The 27,902-nt window shown below is 49.3% G+C and overlaps 1 protein-coding gene across 1 annotated transcript; it reads left to right on the forward strand.

The window, feature by feature from the left end:
• Nucleotides 1-8,091: 8,091 nt before the first annotated feature.
• On the forward strand, nucleotides 8,092-27,135 carry GCH1 (GTP cyclohydrolase 1). The gene is made up of 6 exons (XM_038136856.1): nucleotides 8,092-8,482; nucleotides 19,040-19,149; nucleotides 21,314-21,369; nucleotides 24,358-24,389; nucleotides 25,272-25,356; nucleotides 26,496-27,135. Exons 1-6 carry the CDS (start codon nucleotides 8,182-8,184, stop codon nucleotides 26,620-26,622), a joined length of 711 nt encoding a protein of 236 aa, XP_037992784.1. The 5' UTR covers nucleotides 8,092-8,181; the 3' UTR covers nucleotides 26,623-27,135.
• Nucleotides 27,136-27,902: the final 767 nt, after the last annotated feature.

A 27,902-nucleotide genomic window follows, 5' to 3' on the forward strand; every position in this document is an offset into this window, starting at 1 on the left:
TCTCAAATTATTTTTTTCCCCCTGTGTTTGCCTTTCACTGTTTTCTTTTTTCATTCTTCACACTGGCACAGGGTGCCCAGAGCAGCTGTGGCTGTCCCTGGATCCCTGGCAGTGCCCAAGGCCAGGTTGGACAGGGCTTGGAGCAGCCTGGGCTAGTGGAAGGTGTCCCTGCCCATGGCAGGGGGTGGGACTGGATGAGCTTTAAGGTTCCTTCCCCCCCAGACCACTGTGATTATTAATACATCAGTATTACTGAAAATAAATCAGTTGGACTTGATCTTGAAGATCTTTTACAACCTTAACAATTCTTTGGTTCTATAAAAGGCAAATGACTTTCAATTCAAAACACACTCTAAACCTTGAAATCTTGGATTGACGATTGAGTGAGATTTCACTGAAGACCATTAATTTTTACCATAAGAAGTGTTTTATCACACTATTTTAGCAATGGCTGCAGGTAATTTTGGAGAAAACAAAAATAGGAGGGTCATGATGTCAACCAGGGATGAGAAATACCAACAGAAAATCCCGAAGACCTGACAACTTCAATACTTCTGTCATCCACAGTTCTTACCTGTCAATTCACAATTTATTTGTTTAAGCTGACAGTGGGCAGCAAGTAATATTTAACATACATAATAATTTTTTGCACTGACATAATGCAGGAAGCATTCTGATTTTTCTGCGTTCTTTGGGAAAAAATTATTGTATCAGAGACTGGGGTTTATTTTTAGCTACTAAAGCCTTATGTGGGAATTGTGTATTGTGGAAAAAACGGGATTGCAGTGGTAAGGAAAACATCCTGATGAAAAATCACTGGCCTTGGTGAACTGAAATGTTTTCTTTCTTCTAGACTAGGTTGTTCTGAGGATGACTTGAGCATCTTGAGTGTGGTGCTGGGAGATTTTCCAGGTAATTCTTGTCATCCACATCCAAAATCCGTGTTTGGGCTGCCTGTCCAGAGCCCTTTCTATGGACCTGATGTTGGAAGAGGGCAGGGAAAACTTCCAAGGGATTTGGGGATGCATCCACTGCTGCAAACAACTGGTTCTACAGAGCAACCAAAGTCCTTTTGGCTCCCAGTGGAGGGGGGAAAACAGCCAAAATAAACTTCCAGAGGAGTTTCCTGGGAGCTGGATGTTTGCAATCACGCAGTTCTGAGCAAACACACCAAAGGTCGGTTTAAAAGGAGGCTTGTGGATTTAGGGGTGGTTTCATGGAAGTCACTGGGGATATTGGGCACCATCCTGCAGGGCCCTGATTTCCAAGTGTTTTTTCTCCCTGCATGATAGTTTTTGCAGTGTAATATTTGTGGGTTTCATCAGACCCAATGTCCCCAGCCTTGGGGTCACTGTCTGGCTCTCAGGGCAGGTGAGGGCTGGCAGAGCTGTTTTCAACTCCCAGTTTGAAAATTTGCATCAGAGCTGTGTCACTGTGGGTAGAATTAGAATTCTAGAATCAGAATTTTTAAGGTTGGAAAAGACCTCCAAGGCCATTGAGCCCGACCATTCCCCCAGCACTGCCAAGGCCACCACTGACCCCTCTCCCCAAGTGCCACAGCCACATGGCTTTTAAATGCCTCCAGGGATGGGGACTCCACCCTTGCCCTGAGCAGCTGTTCCAGTGCCTGAGAACCCTTCCCATGAATAATTTTTTCCTAATATCCAATCTAAACCCCTCAGTACAACCAAAGGCTGTTTCCTCCCATCGTGTCCCTTGTCCCCTGGGAGCAGAGCCTGATTTCACCGGCTGTCCCCTCCTGTCAGGAGTTGTGCAGAGCCACAAGGTCCCCCCTGAGCCTCCTTTTCTCCAGGCTGAGCCCCCCCAGCTCCCTCAGCTGCTCCTCCCAGGACTTGTTCCCTGGTAATTGCTGTCCATGGCCCTAAAACAAACCCCAAACGGGCTCTTGGGACCACGGCAGTGAATATTTGAATATTCCAGCTGCTTTACTGCTGGGAGGATCATCTCCCATGAGGCTGCTGTTACATTTCTGTCATCAAAGATGGGTTTTGCCCTATTACACAGCTCCAGGCAGAGCTAGAAATACATCCTCCATCACCTGGAGCCTTCCAGGGAGCTGTGCTGAGCTGGCCAGGGACGGGGCGCACTCATCCAGCAACAGCAGGACAGGGAGAAGTATAAATCCTAATTCAAGTGGAAATGAAATGCCAGGCCAAGAAACAGAAAATGTGGAATGGGTTTTCAAGTGAAAACAGGTAAATCTCTACTACCTGGTTTTGATTTTTTGTTTGATTGTTTTAATTTTTTTTAAGCAACATTGCTAAATAATTCAACAGAATTTCACTGAAGTCTTCAGAAATGTTTGTTTGTCCTGAATTTGCCACCTTTCTGCTAGAAAACCAGGAACTTGGAAACTGTGCCAAGGAATCTGCCTGATTTTTTTTTTTTCCTTTGGCTGTGCTAGGAATCCCAGTGACTGGGTTTGATGTTTGGACTTGTTGATCTTAGAGGTCTTTTCCAGGCCAAATGATTCTGTGGAATGGGAGAGTCAGGATGGATCCATCACTCTTGGATTCTCAGGCTGGAGCTGGGCGAGGGAGAACCTGTATTTGGACAAGATTTCCCCTCTCAGAGGTCCTCTGGCTATGAGATGCAGCTCAGCTTCCTTCCAAAAAACATAACTGTGCTGGTCGTGGAGCGACCTGGTGGTCCTGGCTGGATAATCCAGGGAGGAGATGAGCTGTGAGGAAGCTGGGTGCCTCAAGAAGCTCTTTGACAGAGAACAGCAGATCTGGCTTCTCCCTCTGCCTGGTTGTTGCACTAAACGTGCTCAGCTGAATGCTGCCAAACAAATTTAATAGTAAATAATTTACTTAAAGGCAGGCAAAACACAAATACCGACCCAGGCTGTGAAAACAGCCACTTGATCCTGACTCAATTGGACACAAATGGCAGGGAAAATCTGCAGGAATAGTTTCAAGCCATGTGTTGCCAGGGAACAGTCTGGTCTCCAAATCACATAATCGATGTCTTGGGGTAATAACAGTGAGGAGCAATTGAGGGGAGTGATGCAGGGACACGGCTCCTGTTCCCATTTGCCTGGGCTGGGAGTCCAAAGCCACCCTTGGTGATGGAATGGGATGGAATGGAGGGACCTAAAGGTCATCCTGGCTGATGTCAGGTACCTTCTGCTGGGAATAGATCCATGAGAGCCAGGATGCTTGTGTCATATATCTGGTTTCACATTCACAAATATAAATTCACCTGCTACAGCCTACCTAGCCCAATCCTTCTGAAGTTTTCTAAATTTTTGGGAGGAAACACCCATTGGCAAGAGACCCTGTGTCCTTGCTCTGTGAGGGCAGGAAAGGAAATCTGGGGCAGGGCAAAACTGCTGCCTCCACCTGCAGCCTCATCCCTAAAATGAGACCCCACTGAGGAAGTTAAAATGCAGATCCCATCTGCAGAAAACCCCTCAGACCCTGGGGATCCTCTGTCCTCATGGAGCAACAAATCCTCCTGTAACAAATTAGTGTTTTAGGGGCCTGTAATCAATTTTGCTCGTTATTCTGGGTAATAGAATTAAACTGCTCGTGATTCACTCTTTCAACTGAATCACTGTGATTCCAGGGGCTGATAAATCTCAGGCTGTTTCCAGAGCATAGGAAGGATGTCTGTAGGCTGGGATGCTGCCATCCATGGCCTCTGTGGGCTCAGCTGTTATTCCAGGATCACGCTGGGGCCACGTCCTGGCTTGCTGTTCACAGCAGGATTGATCTGCTTTGCTCCTTTGCTGCTTGAGCTGTTACTGAGGTGCTGGGTTGGCCCCGATGGATTGGGAGAGTGGAATTCATCATCTCTAAGCTCTGAGCCCACTCCTGAATGATCCCATTTTGTAGCCAATAGAGGAAAAGCAGGTGTCTTGTGTGCATGATCCCTTTTTATTCTGAGAGCTTTTTGGCAGCTGTTGGTGCAGAGATTCCCTTTGACACACCTTTTTGATGGATTCACCTGCCCCAGTGAGGACTGCCCGGGGTATTTCATCCTTCGCCTTGGCATGGAGAGGTTTCTTTTGGGGACTCCACTCTTGCAGCCCTGAGAAGCACATTTCACACACAGGGAATGATGCTCCAGCCCTTCCCAGCTGTGTCCCACCAGTGCCACCAAAGCCACGAGGAAGCTCAAAAGACTAAAGCAGGTCAAGGAGTGGAGCCTGAACACAGATTTGCCCCATCCTCTCCCTTTTTGATATTTTCCCCACTTTCAAAGACTAGAGAGGCCTCTGAAGGGCTTTCCCATGGACCTTGGCCCCCAGCAGCATCCCCTGGCTCTCTCAGGGAACCCCCAGTACCCTTCAGTGGCTGCACAGGGCTTTCACCTCCTCTAAACCTTATTCTACATTTGACAATAATTCATGTTACACTATCAGGATTTTTTTGCACTCCTTGTTCTGTTGATCTTTAAGGATTTCTTCTCTTTGAACTGTGAAAATACCCTAGAAGCTCAAAGCAAGCAGAGGAGGGAAAAACAGGGCACATTCTCTCTAGGGAAGGGTCTGGAGCACAAGTCCTGTGAGGAGCAGCTGAGGGAGCTGGGAAGGGGCTCAGCCTGGAGAAAGGGAGGCTCAGGGGGGACCTTGTGGCTCTGCACAACTCCTGACAGGAGGGGACAGCCGGGGGGGTTGGGCTGTGCTCCCAGGGAACAGGGACAGGACAAGGGGAAACGGCCACAAGTTGTGCCAGTGGAGGTTTAGGTTGGATATCAGGGAAAATGTCTTCACTGAAAGAGTGGTCAGGCATTGGAATAGGCTTCCAGTGGAAGTGGTGGAGTCACCATCCCTTGAAGTGGTCAAAAACCATGTGGATGTGGCCCTTGGGGACAGGGGTTAGTGGCGGCCTTGCCAGTGCTGAGTTAATGGCTGGACTTGATGGTCTTAGAGGTCATTTCCAACCTTAAATATTCATTGATTCTTCTGGTTTATAGTCTTTATTTCACGGGGTTTTTTTGGTATGTATTCAGAAATAGCAAAGAAAAACTTATTTGAGGAGGCTTAATGAGAACGTGGGGGGTAAATAACAGGGAAATATCAAAAAAATCCCATCATAACATACTTCAAAAACCCAGAAGTCTTAGTGCTTCTTCTTACCCAGCTGATGTGGGGTTCTGTTTCAAAGGGAGAAGACTCCACTGTGGCTGGAAATTGGGCTGTGTCCTTCCACATCCTGGCACAAATCCCAATTACCTGAACCTACTAATTCCATGTTGGCGAAGGCCATTAACAGAGCTGCTGGCATCAGCTCCTGTGTGTGCAACCCCTGCTCAAAGACCCTCAGAAAAAGTGGTTTTCTGCACAGCCAGGCAGTGATCACGCTGGTAAATAAGCTGGAAAGTGCCCTTCTTGCCCCATAAATAGGAGAAAAATCACAACCAGCTCCCACAGCAGCTGAGCTCAGGCAGCTACAAAGTCAGGGTTGACTCCAGAGGGAGCTTATCCTCTTTTCCAAGAAAACAAAGAGAGCAAAGACTAGGGAGGGCCAAGATGCTTGGATGCCCTTTGCTAACCCCTTTTCTGTATGGCTGATTAGGTCTCAGTGGTTTGAAGCTCCTCAGGAACATTACCCAGCCCTCTGAACCGAGTCTGGATCCAAAGGGAAGCGCGATCCTTCTGCCGAGGCCCACGGATGTTTTTAGTGAGGGAACTTGTCCGGTTCAAAGAGAGGATTTTGAACATCCTCAGAGGATTGGGAAATGAGCTGGGTGTCTGGGGAGGAGCAGGGATGCAGTTCAGGGCTCCAAATCCTTCTGGTGCAGCAGTTCCTGTTCCTGATCGGAGCCCGGGGCAATAAAACAGAGTAAAGCCTGGCTGGCTGCAGGGCTCTGGATTTCACCTGAGTCATCCTGACTCTTCTGCTAAAACCTGTGATCAGAAACCAAATGATAAATGTGGAAATGTGGAGCGTGTTACAGCTGCTGGAGTATTTTTTTTAATTTTTTTTTTCTTTTTCTTTTGCTTGTCTTAGTTAAATGCAGCTCTTGTGTCAGGAGGAGGAGGAGGAAAGCCAGTGAGTCACCCTCTGACAGCTCCTTCCCCTCCTTATCTTCCCAGCAATTTACCATTTCCTAGGCACAAGAGGGGGACAATTTGTCCCTGCTGCCTTAAGGACCAGTGGTGTGAAGAGAAGGGTTTGTGGCTCCTTTAGATCCTGGCCATTTATTTGATTGCAATCCAGAAAATATGAGTCCCCCTGCTTGTGCTTGGGTGATGGAGCATTCACCCTATGCTCAGCTGAGCCTTTAGACTCAGTTTCCAGCTCATAAAATCCCAGAACAGCTCCAGCTGGAGGGGACCTGTGTTCCAAAAATCTGTCCCAGCATTTATTTGTTCACCAACTCTTGAACCCAAGCTGTGCTCTGTCTGCTGGGTTTGCCCCAAAAGTGCCCAGGATGCTCAAACCACCTTTTGGGGTGACGCACCAATAAATTCCCCATGGAAACTTCAAAATATTTGGTCTTGGTCATGAGAGTTAGAACATTTCCAGAATGTTGGGTGGGAATATGAAAACATTGGGACACACCAGCCCTGCAGCAGGAAGGTGTCTGCAGAGACCAGCGGTTTGGAAGGATGGAAGCCCGGCTGGGATGAGGTGGTGGGAATGGTCACCAAGGAGGGTCAGGCCGTGCCTGGGATCATTCTGGTGACTGCATCCCAACCCCAGAGGCCTCAGAATGGTGGTGGTGGCATTCCAGCAGTGCCGGGGAGTGACTGGGCAGGATGTGCCAGCAGCACCCTGGTGGGAAAGGGACCAGCTCTAGGAGTTTGAGGGGATGGGGAGAGCATGGAGAATGATGCTGGGAGCTGCAGTGAAGGGCATGAACCTGCATCCCAGCAGGACCTGCCCCATCCAGCCCCATTCCTTTGCTGCTCACCCTGGGCTCCCCAGGGCTCCTCAGCCCAGGGAATCCCCCCCATAATCCCAGCCCACACCTCAACCTGGAGAACCCCAATACCCCCAGCCTGAGGGATCTCCCTGTACCCTCCTCCCATGCCTCAGCCCAGAGATTCCCACTGGACCCCTAGCCTGGGGGTCCCCTGTACCTCCATCCCACATCTCAGCCTCGGGGGTGCCCCATATCCTCAGCCCCAGTGATGCCTCCATGCCCCAACACACCTCAGCCCATGGGATTCCCTGCTGGAACCTCTGGACCTCCAGCCCAGGTCTCAGCCCGGGGACCCCTCTGGATCCTCCCATAGTCCCAGCCCAGGGCATCCCCCCTTGCTCGCACACCTCATCCTGGAGGATCCCACATCTTGATCTCTTGGGATATTCCCACAGCCCCAAGATCCCCCCCGTACCCTCAGCCTGGAGACCCCCCTGCCCTCCCAGCCCGGATCTCAGCTCGGGGGGATCCCCTCTGATCCAGGAGCACCCCCGTACCCCCAGCACACCCCTCAGCCCAGGGATCCTCCCTGTTCCCTTAGCCCCGAGATCCCCTCGGATCCCCCTGAACTCCCAGCCCGGGGATCCCTCGAATCCCCCTGCACTCCCAGCCCCGGGATTCCCTCGGATCCCCCTGCACTCCCAGCCCGGGGATCCCTCGAATCCCCCTGCACTCCCAGCCCCGGGATTCCCTCGGATCCCCCTGCACTCCCAGCCCGGGATTCCCTCGGATCCCCCTGCACTCCCAGCCCCGAGATCCCCTCGGATCCCCCTGCACTGCCAGCCCCGGGGATCCCCTCGGATCCCCCTGCACTCCTAGCCCGGGGTTCCCTCGGATCCCCCTGCACTCCCAGCCCCGAGATTCCCTCGGATCCCCCTGCACTGCCAGCCCCGGGGATCCCCTCGGATCCCCCGTACCCCCGGCCCACACCTCAGCCCAGGGACTCCCCTGCACCCCCAGCCAGGCTCTCAACCCCGGGGATCCCCTCGGATCCCCCCAGCCCGGGGTACCCCCAGCGCTCACCCCAGCCCGGGGGTCCCCTCTCATCTCCGGTATCCCCCTCAGTTCCCAGCCCGGGGGATCCCCCTGTCCCGTAGCCGCATCCCGGGCACCCCGGGCCCCTCCCGCCTCACGGCAGCGCCGCTGCCATCGCGGCCAATGGGGGCGGCGCGGGGGCCATAAAAGCGGCGGCGGCAGCGGGCAGGGACGGCCCGGGGGCTGCGCGGCTCGGGCTGGGCACGGCTGGGCACGGCTGGGCACGGCTCGGGCACGGCGCTGCCCATGGAGGCGGCGCGGCGCTGGAACGGGTACGCGCGGCAGGAGCCGCCGCCCTCCCCGCCCGCCGAGAAGCCGCGCGTCCCGCCGGGCACCGGCAGCGGCTCCGGCGGCGATGGGTGGCGGGGAGAGCGGCCCCGCAGCGAGGAGGACAACGAGCTGAGCCTGCCCAGCCTGGCCGCCGCCTACACCTCCATCCTGCGGGCGCTGGGCGAGGACCCGCAGAGGCAGGGGCTGCTCAAGACGCCCTGGAGGGCGGCCACGGCCATGCAGTTCTTCACCAAGGGCTACCAGGAGACCATCGCGGGTAGGGAGCGCTGCCGGGGCTGCGGGGAAGGAGTTTGAGTTAACGAATGGATGGGTTTCTTAAAGCGTCGTTGCGCTGGCGCCGCATCGCCCAGTGGGTGCTGCCTCGTTACCTCGCTGTCCCCTCCCTCCCCAAATATCTCGGGTTTATTTTTTTATTAAACTCCGTGCAGGTAAAGTTTCCATTCTGTCGTAAACCTCTCGTTTGGGTGAGCAGAGCAAGTGCTTTTGCTTTCTCTCTTCTGGTGGAAACTTTTCCAGCCCTGGCGTAGGAACTTGTGGGTTCCCTCCTTCCTCCCTCCCCGGCCGAGTGTTCGGACACTGGGAATGTTTGCTTCCATTACCAGACAAAAGGGGGTTGAATTTTCTCAGGAAAAGTCCTTTTCTGCCGGTGCTTTAAGCAAGTGAGGCTTTTCAAAGGTGGGAATGAAACTTAAGGAAGCGAGGTAAGGAGAAGGGAAGAGGACAGGGAGATCGCTTCCCCATCTCAGGGTCCCAGCAGCAAGTGCAGGTGTGGAGAGGAGCCCCAGGTTCACATCCCTGCCCCAGCTGAGTGTCTCTGCTTGCTGGGTGCGGGTGTGAGGAGAGGAACTGGCTGGGATATGTTCTCATCAACAACTCATAGCTCCAGTGCAGGGTAAATACTCGAAACATTGGTTTTTTACATCATTCTTCCTCTTCTCAGCCTCTTGACTAAGGACTGTACCCAGTACAAACAGTAAAAAAGAGCCGGGAGAGCTCGGGAATTCCCCTTTCTGCTCCTTCTTACAGTAAAAGGCGAGTTCCTGTCAGTGAGGGATGCAAAGAGAGTCAGCAAGGACCTCTGAGTGTGGCTGAGGAAGGGCTGCTCCTGCTCTGCTCTCTGGGATGCAGCACTGGGGTGCTGAGCCTGCCCCAGGGCTCCATCAGGATGCTGTGGCCGAAAGCAAAGGCTGAACTGTGCTGATTGATGGCATCGGGGAGCTCCTGCTGGCACATCAGAGCCCTTTTCTAAGTGCACTGTGCTTCAACTTTAGGGCTGGGCTTTGTGATTAGTTTCTTTTTTATTTCTCTGCTGTTGGCTCTTTCGAAATCAGATTTCTACAACTTCCAGCAGTCACTTACTCATGGCCAGCCTAAACTCTTGTGCCACTGTTGTGTCCCAGGGACAGCGTTTCTGCCTTGGAAGTTGTTCTGCCTTTCAGATCCACCCAGGTTTTTGGTTCTCATCTGGGAGCAGGCTCTGGGCTGCAGTGGCCATCCTTGCTCCTCTCTCAGTCCTGCTGCACGCTGTGTTTGAGGTGAGGTTTCATCAGGTATCATCTTTTGTTAACTGGGATTAACTTTTTAATCATTTTACTGCTGTGTAAAACACAGGGGGTCTCTCAGTCACATCCTGCCAGGCTCTGGCAGAAGGAATGGTTTCAGTGATGATTTGAGCACGAGTTTCTGTGCTGGACCTGGATGAGGTTGCTGCCCTTCTTAAGTCCTCTCTTATCTTGCTGCCAGTTTTGTGTGCTCATGTTACCTCAAGTAATTTTAAAAAACTTTTCTGCTCAGAGGTGGGTTCTCTGGGATCTCTGGTGTCTTCTAATCTCTGACATTCATTTAATTAAGCACACCAGTCCTGGATACTCCCCTTCTCTGATTATCCATGGGAGAGGGCTGTGTTATATCCAAGGATAGAAAATGTCACTGCTCGTGCTCTACTCCTAGGATGCTTTTTCATTTTAGGGAATCATGTGAAGCTGTGACACGAACATTCCTTCCTGTGTCAGGTGGGGAATCCTTTCACTTTCCAGCTACTCACCCCTTCTTGCAGGATGCTCAGCTTCCACCTTTCCCAGCCAAACAGAAGGAAGAGCTGCAGCTGAAGGACAAGCCCACAGCAGACAGCAAGTGGTGGATGAAGAGTTTGTTAGGAGAATCAATAGGAGTAAATTCTTCTTACAGAGTTTTAAATGCCTGATGAACCCTAGAGCCAACAGCTACAGAATATTTGGGCACAAGGGTAGCTTTGGGACTGCTGCTGTCTCTGCTGCAGCATCCTGTGCTGTTCTCTTGGTTATACTAATCCAGCTCTCTGCCTGGCCAGGCTGGGAACTGGACCAGCAAGTGGCTTGTGAAAAAGAAAACGAACCAAAACAAGCCCAAACCCTCCCCAGAAACCTGACAAGAAGCAGCCCTGACCTCTTGTTTTCCCAGGCTTTTCTTGCAGCTTATTCAGCTCCTCCTGTGGTGCTGTCTGGGTAGGCAGAGGTTAAAGCAGTGGTTTGCAGGGTGTGTTTTGAGGAGTGTTTCCATTTGATCCCTGCAACAGGCAGAAGATGAGGGGCTCTTGCAATAGCTGCAAGTTCCATCCTCCCAAGGAAGGTTCCTCAGGTAAAAGCTTGGTGGTGGTGGTTCTACAGCCACATGGCCAGAGGCAAAGTCATTGCAACAGGTCCCTGCTGAGCTCACAGACCCTGCCAGGGAGTGGAGGTGCTGCCAGAGTGTTCAGCCAGGAGGGAGTGACACGGGTGAACCAGGGCAGTGAATGTCAGAACAGGGACAGGCTTTAGGATCAGCCCTGTGGCCCCGTCTGGTGCAGCATCTGCCCTTGGGGCGAAGCAATCAATGTCTGATGGAGTTTTCATTGTCCATAAAGGAACACAAAGGAAGATGTGATAAATATACACCCAAATTATAGAATTGTTTAGGTTGGAGAAGCTCTCTAAGATCAAGTCCAACCATGCTCCCAGCACTGCCAAGGCCACCTCAGACTCCTGTCCCCAAGGGCCACATCCACATGGCTTTTAAATCCCTCCAGGGATGGGGACTCCACCCTTGCCCTGAGCAGCCCGTGCCAATGCCTGGCCACCCTTTCAGTGAAGAAATTTTCTCCAATATCCAATCTAAACCTCCCCTGGTACAACTTGAGGCCATTTCCCCTTGTCCTGTCCCTGTTCCCTGGGAGCAGAGCCCGACCCCCCTGGCTGTCCCCTCCTGGCAGGAGCTGTGCAGAGCCACAAGGTCCCCCCTGAGCCTCCTTTTCTCCGGGCTGAGCCCCTTCCCAGCTCCCTCAGCCTCTCCAGGGGCTCCAGCCCCTTCCCCAGCTCTGTTCCCTCCTGGAGAGTGTGAAGCTGCTGTGCACTGCCAGGTCTGTGTTTGGTGTGCTTGACTTTCACCTCCCTCTCTGTGTTACTGCAGGGGGTTGGACAAGATGGCCTTTGAGGATCCCTTCCAGCCCAAATCATTCCATGAGCTTTTTGGTTTCCATGTGTCTGAGAATATAATAATAATGACCTGGAGCATGGTTCAATGTGCTGCCATTTGATCTCCTGTGCCGGGTGTCGTCACTTTGCTTCCATGACACCTGCTTGTATTTGTATGTTTGTATTTCACATAGCTTAACTTCGTAGTATTGTAGGGAAGATAACACCTGAATTCTGTCTCTCCATTCAGATTTGTGAGCAGCAGGGAAGCTGATTCTGCTTTCCAGCTTCTACTCTGTGTATTTCCTCCCTTTTCAGCAGTGCAGAGTGACTGCTCCTGCCTTACCCTCCATTCATCTCTGCTATCTGTGCTCTGCAGCTGCTCAGTGTTGTGTGTCAGAGCCATTAGTAGAGTTTACTTGTTAAATATCTGGCTCTTTCTGTTAATTCCAGATTGTCATTTATTAATCCTGGCTTTACTAAAGGCCTCAACCTCTTTCATTGACGGGATGGATTCAAATGTGCTGTTCCCACTTCTGTAGTGCCAGTCATCACACTTGGCAAGAATGCCTCCAGTGATTTCAAATAAAACCCACCTGGGGACCAGATTAAAAGTCCTGACAGCTCGGTGCAGACACTCCTGCACTGGTGTAGACTGGCAGCTGCTGCAACAGAAACCTCTCAATGTGTTGGTAAGGATGGCAGAGTAGGAAAGTCACCAAAAAAGTAACTCCCAATTCCATGCAGTGCTTCTGTGCCAGCATCCAAGGACATCTGCTCTTTTCCAGGGTCAGATCTATCAGCTTCTTATTTCTGGGTGTAAATTGTATTTCAGAATAGCCCCCTTGGCTGGTGAGGGCTAACAGCAGGGCTGTGAGAGCCAGGTGCCTTTAGCTTTTTGAGCTGCTTCAGGCAGCTACCTGCCACACGAAGGTCAAACCTTGTCCCTCCTTTTACTAAAGGCTTCGTGGCATGCTCAGAGGTGCTGTCTGAGGGTCTAATAATAAATACTACAAAGCACAAGTGTGTGCAAAGCCACTAAATGAGTGAATAAATGGAAATACAAGGCTGCAGACAGCGCTAACTCTCAACTGAAGCTGAAGATTTCAGACCCAAGCAACGGGTAAGTTACAGAAACAGGGTCAGTGATTCTGCCTTTGAAAGGTGAATCATAAATGAGTTGGTTTGGATTGTGTAATCCTGCAGGAAACATTAGGCACAGGGCTGGACGAGCTGCCTGCATCTGCAGGAGGAAGTTAAGTTGTTCCCATCAGCCGCAAACACTCCAAGCAAAACCTGTTCACCAGTCTGGGCTTGCTGGGGATGGTGGGAGCTGCTGCCAGGGGAGTCTCCCAGCCTGTGTTCATGTGAGCATGGCAGCTCTCAGGCATGTTGGCAGGTTCACCCATGCTTTCAGTGTATTTTACAGGGAAATGAAAATCAGAAGTACTGTGAGGGCATAACTTTGCTTCCTGGATCTCTGTGGTTTGAAAGGTTGCATGTTATCTGCCTGCAAGCCAAGTGACTCTGCTGGGCAGCTTTTATTTCAAAGCAAAAAACCAGTGAGGTCATTTCCTCACTCACCAGTTTATATGCTTCCCCTACACTGAGGGGTAAAAAAATTCAACCTTAACAATCTTTTCTTCTAGTCTGTGTGGATTTGGTATTTTTATGGAGAACAACCGTGGTGTAAGCTCCTAAATTTTTCCAGCCTGCTGAGGTGCCAAGCATTGCCGTGTCAGAACACACAGTGCCTTAAGCAAACAAGGCTGTTTGATCAGCAGCACTGCCCTTTGCTGGGAGCTGCTGTGTTTTCCTGGAATCGAGGTGCTGCTGGCTCATCCATGAGGACATGGATGCAGCGCTGTGATCTGTTAACATCTGTTAACTGCTGTGCTCCAGCCGGGGCTTGTTTCTGGTAAACCAGAGGGTGGGAAATACACTGTTGTTCAGAGAGAGGTTTTTTGGGGTTTCTTCAGCCTCTGCCCCCACAAAAGGGAAGCCTACCATGCTGGAACACACATTAAATGCAGTGAAACTTCTCGGAACTGGAACTTTCCTAGCTCACATCCCCTTCCTGTTAATGCTCAAGTAACACTAAGCTTGGCTGGGTTTTGTCAGGAATTTATTAAATATTGTAACCTCTTGCATCTGAACTGTTGAAGGCTTCTGATCTTTCATGTTGCTCTTCTAAAGTGTTTTGTCTTTGATTTTTCCTTTGTTTCAGTTTCAGAAAGAAGTGTGGATGAGCACCTTCTGTGACATGGGACATTGAAATGGTTATTGAAAAATCCTGATACATTTTAATGAGCATCTCCATAACGCTGCTTTCCCTCATATTAATAAACCTCCTGGCAGAGGACAACTCCTAGAACCTAATCTTGGCTTCATCTGTCTGCAGTAGCTGGTCTGTTATGAATAGACTCCAGTCTCACTACAACATGGAGGGTATCTCACAGGAAAATAAATAAATCCCTACAAATCACAGCCAGAATTAGCTGAACAGCAATAATGCTGCCCCTTTATCTTTGCTTCTATGAAATGGCCCTTGAATCACGTCTGGTTCACCTCCCTTCTGGTAACTGAGGGATTGAGCTTTGCTTCTGAAGCAAATGTTCCTGTCTGAAGCTGAGTGTCTTTTTCTAGATTTTTGGAGATGAAATCTGAAACAGTAGCCAGAAACTTGTAAATTCTTTTGTGCCTCGGGTTTCTCCTGGTTCCTAGGAAGGTGTGCTATCACAGGTGTTCATTTCTCAGCATCTTTTGAACCCTTGCCTGTTTAAAGAGTCATGTGGCATCTTAGGCTGTGCCTCTTTCTAGAGCTCTTCAAGACTTCTTGAAGCAAAAGACATAACCAGAGCCTCCCTTTTCTTAGCAACCTGAAGTCATTAACTTTCTGCAGCAGTACAAGCCCTTTACACTAATGTTTTTATAGCCTGGGTCTCTGAATGTGTAACAAATTCCTGGTGCCTTTTTTTTTACTCAAAGGCTGCAATAATTTTCTTGTTGCTTGTCTGGAATCCTTTCCCCAACTACAGTTACCTGTGATGTCATCACACGAATAATGAAAAATGAAGTCAGGTTTGGCTTTACATTTTACTGCTTACCCAGCAGGAGCTGAGAGGTTTTCCCAGCAGTTCCCTTCCAGATTTCATCCTGACCCTGCAGTCTGCTGCTTTCCCTGCCACACATCCAGCTGTTAACTGGTGTTCCCTGCTGCCAGTCACATCTGTCCTCAGCTGGGCAGGAACTCTGAGAAAGACAACCAGAAATACCTGCCAGCATTCCCCAGGTGCTTCTGCCTTAAAGACCACTTAGCCTTGGCTGGCTCATGGCGCTGCTCTCCTGGAGCACCCTCTAAACCATGACCTGCTCCTGGCTCATGTGGGGTCCCTGCCACTGCTTTGGGTGTGACTCTGTGTTCTGGAGGAGTCTGAGCTCAGCCAGTGCTTTAGTTTGTTCCAGCTGGTGGGAGGTGTGACTTGTCCCATAGGATGTCATCCTGCCTTGGCCTGAGCCCATTCCTGCCCTGCCTGTGGCACTTGAGGGTCACTGTGGAGAGCAAGGGACAGTGGGGACAGCCAGGACCTGTGAAATGGGGGTCAGGAGAACCTTGTGCCATTTGTCCCTGCCAGGATGGATGAGCTCCAGCAGCAGTGCCAGGAAGCTCCTGAGGCTGCCTTGATCCTGCTGGCACTGAGCAACCTGCACTTAAATTTGAGCTCTGAGGCAACTCAACACCACAGGGAAGTGCTTGAACTCCTGGTGAGAGCAACCTACATCACTTCACTCCCAGGCACAGTAAAAAAGGCAGCTCTGGAGTGCTGTGAAGCTGCTGCAGTGCTGCCACCCTTCCTCCCTTTCACCTCCTGAGCCCATTCTGGGTGGGCTCTGCCTTCTCTGGTTGCCAGAGGTGCTTTTGCTTTCCTGTGTCACATTAAAGCCATGCAAATAGTTTCTATAGCAACAGGTATCTTTGCTGAGCTCTGACGCAGAATCCTGAAAGGTCTTTCTCATTCTGTCTTCATCCAGTTCTGATTTTTCATTTTATCAACTCTTTTTGAAGATAAAGGGCAAATTAATTCTGCTCTGCTTCAGGAGTTAACTTGCAGCACAGGTGACTGTTTAGTTTCAACAGACCGCTGAAGTTTTTGCACCAGGAACTGAACTTTTGGCTGAAGGAAAAATCAGCTGGAAGAATTTAGAGAGCACCCTGACTGTCCAAACCATGAAGTCAAACTAGTGAAGCAGGCAGCGTGGTGTGGTAGATAGAGTGAAAGAATGGGAAAAGGGGCAAAAATTTGTCCCCAGCTTTGCTTCTGGCCTGGTTAGTCTGAGGCTGTTTCCCCTTCTGTCCTTTCAGCTCTGTTAAGTTTTCCAGAACAGGTGCTGCAGCACACAGGCTGAGCTTGTCAGAGCCCTGTTTGATGCTACTGCAAATGGAAAAAAAAAATAGAAAAAATTCAAAAAACCTCTAAAAAACTCTAAAAAAACCCAGACAAATTTACATAAAATGGTGTTGCCTTCCTGCACAAGGTGTTTGAGTCTCTGCCAGAGCAGTGTCTCCTGTGTAATTACTGCAAACAATGGCTGCAGTGGGACACAGGTGGGAGCAGCTGTGAAAAGATGCTCTGCTCACTCTGCTTTTGTCAACATGGGCTTGGCCTCCAAAGGGGGAGGTGTAGGGACGGGCAGGCTTCAAGCTGTGCTGATTTTCAGGAACAGAGACCTGTGAAGTAGAGACTGGAGCAGAGTAGGGGTGGATGACCACTCAAGACCGTGGCCATTTACTCAGGTGGTGGCCTTCAGCCCCATACTTGGTTTCACCTTTGTGTCCTTGCATCACCTGGCACTTGTGGAAGAGTTTTTGGAGGGCCTGACCCTGAGCTGGTTTTTTCCTTTGTGGGCCTTTCTTCTCAGGTGCTGACAAAATCAGCACATCTTGCTGCAGGCACAGCTGCAGGTGCTGTCTGTGACCTGGCTGCAACTTGCTGCTAATATTAAATAAATAAAAGGTGCAAAAATGGCAAGACCACTATAAATAAGAAGCGTGAAGCACCTCACAGCTCTGTGGCTGCATTCTTGACGTGCAGATCTGTTTTCTTACCTCTGAAACTCCCCTGGTCGTGCGGGGGCACTGCCCACACTGCTGAGACTGGGCTGAGGCATTAGAGGGGATGTGCAGGAAGGGTGGATGCCCTTTGTGCTCCTCTTTGATTGCTTTGGCCATGAGAAGGATGCAGGGTGCCTTTTTGCTCCTGGAGTTGCCTGTGTGGTACTTCTGAGGTCACTTAAACTTCTCTTTGGCTGAGCTGTCTCCATGATACAACACAGCTGTGAGAGAAAGTTTGTAAGGACCTGCTAATACAGATTTCCCATGTTAATTAGTGTATATCCATCCATATACACATGGATATGAGGCTTCATGAGTGAAGTACCTTCTGTCGTAGCTCTGGCCCTGCTCTGTGTCACACAGCAGGGCTCTTAATGAGAATTTGGCCATTTCTGGCTGTTCTGAACAATCTGCTTTGCTCGTGCACTGACGTAAATCCATATCTGACATCAGGCTGTGATATGCTCCTGGTGAGGCTGGTGTGAGCTGAGCTGGGGGTCTAATAACAGCAGCAGTCACTCTGGAGATGCTTCGTGGATCTGTTTGGATTTTGTTTTAATAACTCTGGCCACGGCAGCAGGTTTTGTGCAACCACTGTTTGCCTTTCTGCTGTGGAAATGGCACGGCTGCAGAGTGCTGCAGGAGGGAGCTCAGAACCCAGATTGCTGCTCTGCCTCCCCTTCCCTCTCCCGTGAGCCTGTTCAGATCCTCTGGTTTGGGTTCTCCCTTTGCCTGGCTGAATTCATGACTACACAACTGCATGATGCTGCCCATGCAACCAAAACCTTCTCCAGCAGTGCTTGGTGTCAACCAGACCCAGAAATTCAAAGATCACAATACTGTGCTTTCACAGAGCATGCCCCCTACTCCTGCCCTCTGACCTGATCCAAACTCTCCTGGGATTCATCCTGGCTGCCTTGCAGCTTGCCAGCCCTTGTCAGGAAAGATCCCGCGTCGCAGGCGGAGCGCCTTGCGCGCAGTTTCCAGGGTTACCTGTGCCGTGCTGATAGCAGGCAGGAAATTAAAATGCTCCATGAGGATGATCCCTTATCGACAGCAGATGGTGGCCATTAGCTGGATGTGCGTGTCAGGGGAAGGCACCAAGGCAAGCAGAGCAGACATCACTGTTGGATTTGTGTCACCACCACCATTAGATTTGTGTCACCATTACGGTTGGGTTTGTGTCACCACCACCATTAGATTTGTGTCACCACCCCTGCAGGTGCTCCGTGGTGCACACAGGGCAGTCCCTGAGTGCCCTGGTCTGGCTGTGGTGTGTGGGACTCTGCTTTCCTGGAAGTAACTCCAAGGAGCCAGTGTGGCTTCCAGCTGAACTTGTTTGCAGAGTTCTTTGTCCTTGTTATCAGCCCACCTGTACAGTTGTTGTCTCCTGCAAGTTTCTCCTTCATACACAACTTTTCTCTCTTGTTCTTCAAAAGACCTGGTTTCTTGGCTTAGGGCTATTCTACTCTTAAGATCTCTGAGCATGGTTCAGGTGCCTGCAATCTCTGTGGAGACTGTGCCAGGATTGTTTGGGGATTTGTCAAGGGACTGCTGAAAAGTGGAAAATCAACTGAGGATCCCTTCTGCTGAGCTCTGAGATTAGCCAGGTGTCACATAATGTGTTCCTTTTCTTACTGAGCTGTCTCTCCTCCCTTCTGTCTCTGTGGGGGTTTCTGCACCTCACTCTTCTGCTAACTCTGAGGTCCAGAATTAGGCTGGAGTGTTGCAGATCAGGACAGCAAATCTCTCCCCAGATGTGTCTCTGACTTCTGTGTGTACCCAAACAGCTGCTGCCCAGCATGCTACAGGATGAAATTTGCATGCAAAGCCTTCTTGGAGACAGTAATGCTGGCATTAGTGTTTGGAGGAACCACTGTGGTGGCTTAGGTTTTCCCTGACCTCGGGCTGGCTTTGCTTGGTGGAAGCACCGATGGAAGCCCACAGTGTCAGCTCTCAATTGCTCTCAAGATGTCAGTAATTCTGCAGAGACCAGACCTGTTCTAAGCCATGCTCAAGCTATTAATTAAATAAAACACTCCAGGCTGACTTCTGGTGCAGCACGTAGGCAATGTGACACCGGGGCACGTGCGGGAACCTACGCAAACCAAAACGTGCTTGTGATGTTACTCCTTACTTCCCTCCCACACCTTAACCCTAAAATCTATAGCCCTGAGAGAGTTCTGCCCTTGCTACAAGCTGTCCCAGGCCCTGGCTGGAAGAGCCTGCCGTGCTTTTTGGGTTTATTTTTAATGCAAATGTTTGATTTCAGATGTCCTGAACGACGCCATCTTCGACGAAGACCATGATGAGATGGTAATTGTGAAGGACATAGACATGTTCTCATTGTGTGAGCATCACCTCGTTCCATTTGTTGGAAAGGTAACTCTCCCTCACAGAACAAATGTGGGAATGCACAGTAAAGGACCTTAAGTACATGTAAAAGACTTTGTAGCTGTAGCTACAAAGCTTTTTAAGGCTGTAAGTACTTGCTGCTTACGGCCACAGTTCTAGAAGTTTAATCTTCAGAATACAAATAAGGAAGGCCTCCTTAATGTGAGGTTTTATTTGAATTTAAGCTCCTGAAATATAATGCTCAACCTTTCCTAGTCTAAGTAATCTAATGGTTTCTGACATTTCATATCAAAGCTCTTCTCCATGAAGCAGCAGCAAGCCTTGAGGGCAGACATCTCGATATTAAACCAGCTCACCCTGCACACTGCCTCTGTCATGGATTTAGCTCCTGGCTCAGAGCTATCCAGAGCACATTCATCTCTCTGAACCCCCCTGTGAGTGGAGCAAACTCATTAGCAGCCCTGCCTTAATTATGTGAGCCAGGTCAGGGAGAGGGTGGCCAAAACTGGCTACGCTTGACTGGGGAGTCCTGTGAAAGGGGCTGGTGCTTCAGAGGGTGTTGGGATTGTACTGCCAACAACTTTAGGAAAATAAAACTTCTCCAGTTAACCACTGTAGAGGTGATGAATAGTTCCGAGTGGGAGCTGCACATCTCAGCCTCTTCAGTCCCTTGTCAGCGCAGAAGGATGGAGCTTAGCCTGAGCCATCTGTTACCATGAAGTGCTCACAGGTCCAAGAGCAGCACGTGCTTGTGTTGTCTATAAAATTCAATCAGTGCCACATATGTTCCAAGCAAATTGTCTCCCCATAATAAAATACATGAACAGAAACCAGCTGTTTATTTAGTTGAGTCAATTCAGGTTTGTCTGCTTTCTTTTCTTGCTGTTGGTGTTTTATACTGGAGAACAGGATAACCTCTTTTTCTGTGCAAGCTTTCTGTTGTGCCTGTTACTCTTGGTTGTGTGCACTGTGTATATTCTCCCTGTTATTCCTGTGGCAACGTGTGCATTTTTTTTTACATCCAGCTGTTTAGCCTGTGTGGTTTGGAGAAATCTCCTCACAAACACCAACTCATCCTACAAAATGACTTGGTATGGCTCTAAATATTCAGAGTAACCATTGCCCTGCTGGGTGCACCAAACAGGCTGCAAACACTGCCCTGTAGGTCTTGCACTTGCAGTTCTACCTTACAGGAAATCAAGAAATCTGCGAAAATGTGGGGAACAGGATTCAAAGCTTATTTCTAAGTGGTGTCTCTCACTTTGTCTGAAATGTTTCATGTCTTTTCAGGTGTCAGTGGGTTGATTGCCTAACAGAAGGGGTAGGAATGAGCAAGTTAGCCAGGTAATCAGGTGCACTGTGGTACCTCTACTGCAGGCACAGCAGCACAGGATTCTGAGATGGGGCCTCCAGGCAAAGCCAGAATCCCCCACTGACACTCCCCTGCTCTGTCTTGGCTCATTTTTCAAGTCTCTGGTACAGTGGCACAAGGACTGGTTTATAATCTGTTATAACTGTAAACTCACTGGAATTCAGTGGGTTTCTCAAAACAAGGAGCTAAGGTCCTTCCCTCCATATCTGAGCACTTTTCTGCTAAACTTCTTCCAATTTAATTCAAATACGTGTTCAAATCCATATTTGAGCTGGATGGCAGCTGAGTTAATCACCAGTGATCTCTGATACTAAAACAAGAAAAATAATCAAATCAGGAAGTTCAGCCTGATTTTTGGTGGCAAAGTTCTTCTTGCCACCAGAACTTTCACTGGAAGTAAAGCACAGTCCCTCTTCCTTCCGCTCCCTAAATCCATCTAAGGTCTTGAAAGAAAAGCATGTTTATTTTAGACAAATAGTGCTGTGCTGAGTAATAGACTGCCTTTGTACCCAAATGCAGCAGTGTTCTGTAGCATTCCTGAGACTTGGAACAGAAGCCTTGACTCTTGAGGAGCTGTGACTTCTCTCCCCCTCAGAAAAACTCCCCTGCTCCTCACCAGGACCTCATGAGATATTCCCAGCCTCAGCTCCACAACTCCCCAGGCTTGCATGGTGCCATGTTCCTCCCACATGCTGAGACTCCTGGGCTGTCCCAGAGTTAATTCTGGGGCAAATGCACACCTCATTGTCTGCGCATGAGTTTCACGTGCCCTTGGAAGAGTGGTTTTGCTGCTGTTAATGGTTCTTCTCCCCTGTCTAGGTACACATTGGTTATCTCCCCAACAAACAAGTGCTTGGCCTCAGCAAGCTTGCTAGGTAAGTGTTCTAATGAAAGTGATGCTAATTTGGAAAAAGGATTCCAGGCTGTGCTAGCTGTGCTAATCTTTTTAATCTCCTCTCCCTCTAAAGCTCAGCCCACTTTGTGTCCTGGATTTGGATTTAGACCAATCCTCAGCATTGTTTTTTTTTTTTTTAATTTGTGTGGAGAGGACAGATAAGTCTTGGAGCTGTGTGTTAATTCTCACCAGTGGCTGCAGCAGAGCCCTGATGCTTTTGTAGGTTCCCCCAGAGCACTGGGGTCTACAGGGAGCTCTGAGGCAAAGAACAAGAGAATTTTGTTCTGTTCTAAGGCAGGCCACAAAAAACAGTAAGAATTTCCAGCTCTTTACAACTTGGGTGTAAATTGACTTAATAAGAACAAAAATATGAAAACTTCCAAACTGTAAATGAACACGTTTTATGGATATAAATTCAATCTAAAGCTTTCATCTCTTAGCTGACTCTTTAGAAAAATGTGACATTTCTTTCTTTCACTGAAAACTTGCTGAGAGTGCTGTGGGGTAGATTTTGTAGATAAAGTTCAGCCTAAGAAACAAAGCAATTGTGATACACTTGAGAAATCCATTTATTATGTAAAATAGCTTTTTTTCCTCAGCAAGTGCCCTTGGGTCAGTTTTGCACTGACTTTTGTTATTAAGTGACACTTTCTCATGCTGGTGAGGAAGAGGATGGTAGATCCCTTCAATAAGCAGATTATTTGGGATCAGAGTGGAAGGGTCCCTTTTTGAGAGACAAATCTAAAAATTTGGCTGCAGCTCAGAAAGGCCACGTAGGTTTTTCTTTCCCTGATGGGTCTGTTAATCCTGCTGTGGTTCCAGTTACACTAATGAGAAATTAGCCCTGCAAATCTGCCTGCCTGCTGGGTTTTCTTAGCAGGTAAGAAACGTGTAGGATATGACAGCAAAATGTCCTAAAGTGAGCCAGGTCTGTTCTGGGCTCTGCCTGAACAACAGGGAGCTGGGTTTGGAAGTGGAAGGATCCTTGGAGGTCACACCTCTCTGCTGTGTAACCTCACACTGCAGGGAGGCATCTCCCTACCCCAGCAGTGCTTTTAGAGTGGGCTTTGCTCTGGTTGAAAGGCTGGAAAGAGGTTTTTCAGTGGGTAGATTTTCTCCTGCACGGTGTTTTTATGGCTGTAGGAGCTGCTGGCGTTTTAGGCTGGGGCTGTGGGCTGCCAGACCTGCAGCTGCTGGGCAAAACTCCTCATCTCCTGACAGCTGCTCATGCCTGGGGATGCGTGTGGCATCCCATGGGTGGTGTTGAGTTTTGGGTGGGTCTTTAAGTGGTGCAGGGCTGGGGGTTTTGTTGTTGTTGGTGGTTTTTGGAGTTGGATTTCTGAAGAGAACCGTTCCTCCTGAAGAGACTGTCCTTAGCACGTGGTTTCATTTCTGCAGGGCTCCAGTGCAGGATCAAGGATCACATTTGAAATGTGCATCCACTGGTTGGTGCTTGCTCTGGTCTCTATTTCTCTCTTGACTGCAGCTGCAAAAAGGAGCTCAAAATGCTTTTCATGGAATTTCTTTTTTTTTTTTTTTTTAATCCAAGAGTCAACATGGAGCTGGAAAGATACAATTTTCCTCCTGTTTATCCTCAGAATGGAAACCTGCATCAATATGTGCAAGGCTTCCTGCACTGTGCTCAAAGGTTAAATCTTCCCTCCTTCTAAAGCGAGGGTGAAACTCCCATATACTGCAATAATGAAAAGATTAGGTTCTTGTATAACAAAATGTTCTCACTTTTGAGTGCTCGCCATGAAGAGGTTGGGGGGGCAGACCATGCCTGCCTTTGGTGCTCTATATAATACAGCCAGTGTTCAAGCAAAGATTTGTGAGGCTGTTGGTGCTCTAGGCCTAATCTTTCATAATAGGATTAGTTTTATGTGCTGAGTTTCTGTAGTTGTGGATGACCTGTATTCAGTAAACAAACATCTTTCCCTGGGTTTTAAGCTCAGGCTTGAAAATGCTCTTTCAAATAACTGTTTTTACATAAACACCTTGTTAGGACTTCTTCTCTGCAATATCTTAGCATGTTTCCTGTCCATATGGTTAATCTAAATATTGTGTTGCTTTGTTTATGCTGTCACACAACCATTTCATTGCTTTAGGGGAGTTTGTGCATTTAATTCTCTCTCAAAAACAGCAGGAGAGTCTCATTGTCAGGCATGATTCTTGTAAGTGATGCTTGAGGCTGCCAGCCAGTGTCTGGCTTTTGTCTGGTGTGACCAGACAGGTATCAAAGCTTGCTATAGCAACTCCTTTCTGTGGCCACTTGAAGTGTAATTAAGCATTTGAGGTTGGCATGAACAACCCCTGCAGTTACAGAGCAATTGTATGGATTTTCTTGAATGTGTGGATTCTGGAGCTGTCATTGAGTGTCACTTCCAGTGGCTTAAATTTGGAATTGTACTGGAGGGGACCATGAAGGTGATCCCTGCACTGAAATGTGAAGGGTGGGGTGAGATGGTGGGTGGAGAGAGTCTGTTTTAAATAAGAATTCTGTTGATTGTTCTCAGCTAAATTTGTGGTCAAATGCAAGAATCCAAACCATTTCTTGCTCAATTTCAGCATTCTGGGCATCCATTATCTGAACTGACCTTAAGGCAGTATTGGGTCCAGTCTGCAGCACAGGGAGATGTCCTGGAATTGGGGTTCAGGGAGTCTTTGGACATTAATTCCCCCACAACTATGTGATGCAGGTGGGTGGGGATACAAGGAATTCCAAACCAGCAGAAGGAGAGCAGAGGAGTGACTGGTTTGCCCTAAAATAGTCCCTGGTGCTGCAGCTGGGGGGAACCTGTCACTCAACACAGTGATATCCACGGGGAAGGGAAGGAATACCTGGGCAGCCATGGATTCACACAGATCAGCACAGGGGTCTCTTTGGACAGCACCAAATTCATTGTGAAGATCCGCCAGTGGCCAGCTGGAAATGACTGTAATATTGTCTTTTTGCTTTCTCCTTTAGGATCGTGGAAATATACAGTAGAAGGTTACAAGGTAAACACAAAATTTGGTGTTTGTTGTGTGCACTCCTCTCCTGGTCGGTGCAGGGGGTTGGGGACTGTAGATGTGGAGTTTAAAAGGGGGGAAAAATGCTTCTTGAAGAGGTTCTGTTACTGTTCTTAGCCCCGGCATTCCCAGGGAAGGCAACTTCTGCCTAGCAAACTAAATGGAGGCTGGAACTGATTCCAAGGGTGAACGTGCTTCAGGTAGAGCTGCCAGGAATAACTGAACCAGTTGGATGCTGCTGGGGATGAGCTCTCCTGCAGAGATGCCTTCAGGAATCCTTGTCTGAGGCAGTGGAGCAAGAGCTGCCTCCTGCCCTGAGAAGGAGAGGGAGCTGCAGGGTCCAAAGCCTTGGGTTGGGCTGATCCTGCTGCCTTTGTCCTGTGGTTAAATTTGGCCTGGTCTTGGCAAGAGAAGTCCTCAGTGACCACCAGGCTGGTGAATAGAGGCTGCCAAAGCGGCAGGAAGTAAAGCTTTGCAGGACAAAGCTCATTTTTTATCTCAGTTTCCTTTCCCTGAGAGGAGAATTTTGGGCGTGTGGAATAAATGGTGCGGCAGGGACTTTGGGAACAAACACACTAAAAACTGGAACAGAGCAGAGAGGCAAGAAAATCCTTTTGCAAAGTAGGAAATGGAGGAGCTGTTAGATCAGACTGTGGCTGGATAGATGGAATGCAAAATATAAACAAGAAAATAAAAGGTCTGTTCCAGGATACAAATGGAAAAGAGGATGGACAGGGCTTGGAGCAGCCTGGTCTGGTGGAAGGTGTCCTTGCCCATGGTGGGGGTTTGGAATGAGATGAGCCTTAATGTCCCTCCCTACCCAAACCATTCTGGGATTCTGGGAGCCTGAATTCCCTGTTCTTCCCTCAGTCCAGGAACGCCTTACCAAGCAGATTGCAATTGCCATCACAGAAGCCTTACAGCCCGCCGGGGTCGGCGTCGTCGTGGAAGCTACGTGAGTGATCCCAGGGTTCCAGGGAGGGATCCAGGAGGGCCAGGGGTGCATCCAGGAGGTCCAGGGGTGGGATCCCAGGTATTCCAAGGGTGGGATCCTGGCTCTGTGTGATCCCAGAGTTCCAGGGGTGGGATCCCAGAGTTCCAGTGTGGGATCCAGGGGTCCAGGGGAGGTGTCCTGGCTTTGTGTGATCCCAGGAGTTCCAGGGGTGGGATCCCAGGAGTTCCAGGGGTGGGATCCTGGCTTTATGTGATCCCAGGTGTTCTGGGGGGGGTGATCCCAGGAGTTCCAGGGGTGGGATCCCAGATCTGTATGATCCCAGGTGTTCCAGGGGTGAGATCCTGGGTCTTTGTGATCCCAGGTGTTCCAGGGGGAGGATCCCAGATCTTTGTGATCCCAGGAGTTCCAGGGGTGGGATCCTGGCTCAGTGGGATTCCTGTGCTGCAGGGCCGGTGCATGGTAGCTCTGTGCTATGCTTGGTTATCAGGCAGAGGGATTAGTAATAACAATAATAATAACAACCACCCTATTAATAATAACATATTACTAGTAGTAATAAAAAATTAATAATCCTGATGTGCTGGAGCCATTTAAAGTGGGAGCTGCCTGATCCTCTGTGGAGATGTGGCAGTGAGGAGCTGTCCCCAGTGCGGATGGTCCATGCCCTGTGCTCCTTCTGCCTCCTCGAGCAGTGCAGAGCTTGGCACCAGCAGCAGGCATGTCCTGCGATCAGAATGCACCTTGGGAAGGTGGGATTTTCCTGGGATCAGAGGAGGGAAGGCAGAGCTCAGACTGAGGATGTGACTCTTCCACAGCTGAGGTGCTGCAGGTGCCATTTCTGGCTGTGGAGGTTTTGTGACCTTCCCAGAACTGAATGTGACCGTGCAAGAAACATCTCTCCCTGTGGGATTCCCCCTTCCCCGGGAGTGTTCCTGGTGCACTGACTCCCCTCTCTCTCCCTGTGGGATTCCCCTTTCTCCGGGAGTGTTCCTGGTGCACTGACTCCCCTCCCTTTCCCTGTGGGATTCCCCTTTCCCCGGGAGTGTTCCTGGTGCACTGACTCCCCTCCCTTTCCCTGTGGGATTCCCCCTTCCCCGGGAGTGTTCCTGGTGCACTGACTCCCCTCTGCTTTCTCCTAGGCATATGTGCATGGTGATGCGTGGGGTTCAGAAAATGAACAGTAAAACAGTGACCAGCACAATGCTGGGGGTGTTCCGGGAGGATCCAAAGACCCGGGAAGAATTCCTGACACTCATCAGGAGCTGAAACTGTGTCACCCTCTGGATGCACTCTGGATTGTCCTGTCCTGTGTCACTGTCTGTCCTTGTCCCCACGTCCCAGTTCTAAACTAAATCGTCGTGAATTGTTGTCATAGTCTTTGTGCAGTGAAAGGCTTCTGGTGGCACGTGGGAAAGGTGGGATGAGGGAGGCTCCTCCTGCATTTCCACTGATGCTGGTGTCACAGAGTCACCAGCCACAAACGGGAGCTTGGAAATGTTTTTCCATCCGTAATGCAGAATATCCAGCGGTCGGGAGAGAAGTGGGGCTCAGGAGTGAGGTGGATGTTTATTGAATAGTTGTGTTTATTAGAATAAATGTGGAGCAGCACAGGAAACACCTGAAAGGATGCGGATCTTTGTAGGATTGGGATTGTCCTGAATTATTGGACCATGTTTTCTTGCAAGTCCTGCAGTGGCTGTTTCAGTACCTGGATGTGTGTGTTATACCTCTGAATTGTTACCTCTGGTGTGTTTTATAATCTTGCTAGTATTAACCTTCCTTTTCTGTGTATTTTTTTTTTTTTTGATTTGTTTGAGAAATGTGTAAACTCCATTTTTCCTATCCTCTTAACGGGCAGGGAATTAACTTCTGAATTATTTGGGGCACAGCCCTGTCTCAGTACAAAGGGGTTTATGCACTTTTTCTCTGTGCCTCAGATTGTCTGACCACTTGAGCTGTCAGTTTCTTACTGTTTTTAAGGAAACTTCAACAGAGGAGAGGAAAAAACCCTGCAGAGTCTGCCTGCAGAGTACTGAGGTATCCAAAGAGGTTTTTAATGATATTTATATCTTGAGCTTTCCTTCTTGGATTTTCACGGGTTAGACTGAGGAGCTAAAATTAGTCTGCTAATGTGAAAATGAAGATTTGCAAGCATTCCAAGGTTTCCATTTCCAATGCTGGACCAAAGGTGAGCATGAAATCCTGAGCACAGCACGTGGTGCCTCCCCTCCCTGCTGACAGGTTGGGTTATTTCAGGGCAGAGTAACCTGGAATGACAACAGCTCATTTCATAAGAGCAGCTGACAAAAGCATTTCCAGGGCCACCAGAATGAATCAAACCACATTTTTTTTTCCCCCTGTGTATGTGGCAACCTCTGTAAGTGGCAGAATTGGTACAAAAAGTTTCAGTCCAGCTGGACTTGGCTGAACTTCTGCTTTGTTACCATTTTAATGGGTGTTTTGTAACTCTTAATTGGGAAAAGATGAGGAGCAAATGAAAAACACCCTCCTCACGCCGAGCTTGCAAAACAGATGTCAGCCAGGGG

The sequence above is a fragment of the Motacilla alba genome, chromosome 5 (assembly GCF_015832195.1).
Source record: "Motacilla alba alba isolate MOTALB_02 chromosome 5, Motacilla_alba_V1.0_pri, whole genome shotgun sequence".
In the NCBI taxonomy this organism is placed as follows: domain Eukaryota; kingdom Metazoa; phylum Chordata; class Aves; order Passeriformes; family Motacillidae; genus Motacilla; species Motacilla alba.

Excerpts from the sequence above, each read along its gene's own strand:
- GCH1 (XM_038136856.1), top strand. The coding sequence starts at position 8,182 with ATGGAGGCGGCGCGGCGCTGGAACGGGTACGCGCGGCAGGAGCCGCCG. Across the intron at positions 8,483-19,039 it reads CTACCAGGAGACCATCGCGG|ATGTCCTGAACGACGCCATC; the intron begins GTAGGGAGCGCT and ends GTTTGATTTCAG. Across the intron at positions 24,390-25,271 it reads ATACAGTAGAAGGTTACAAG|TCCAGGAACGCCTTACCAAG; the intron begins GTAAACACAAAA and ends TTCTTCCCTCAG.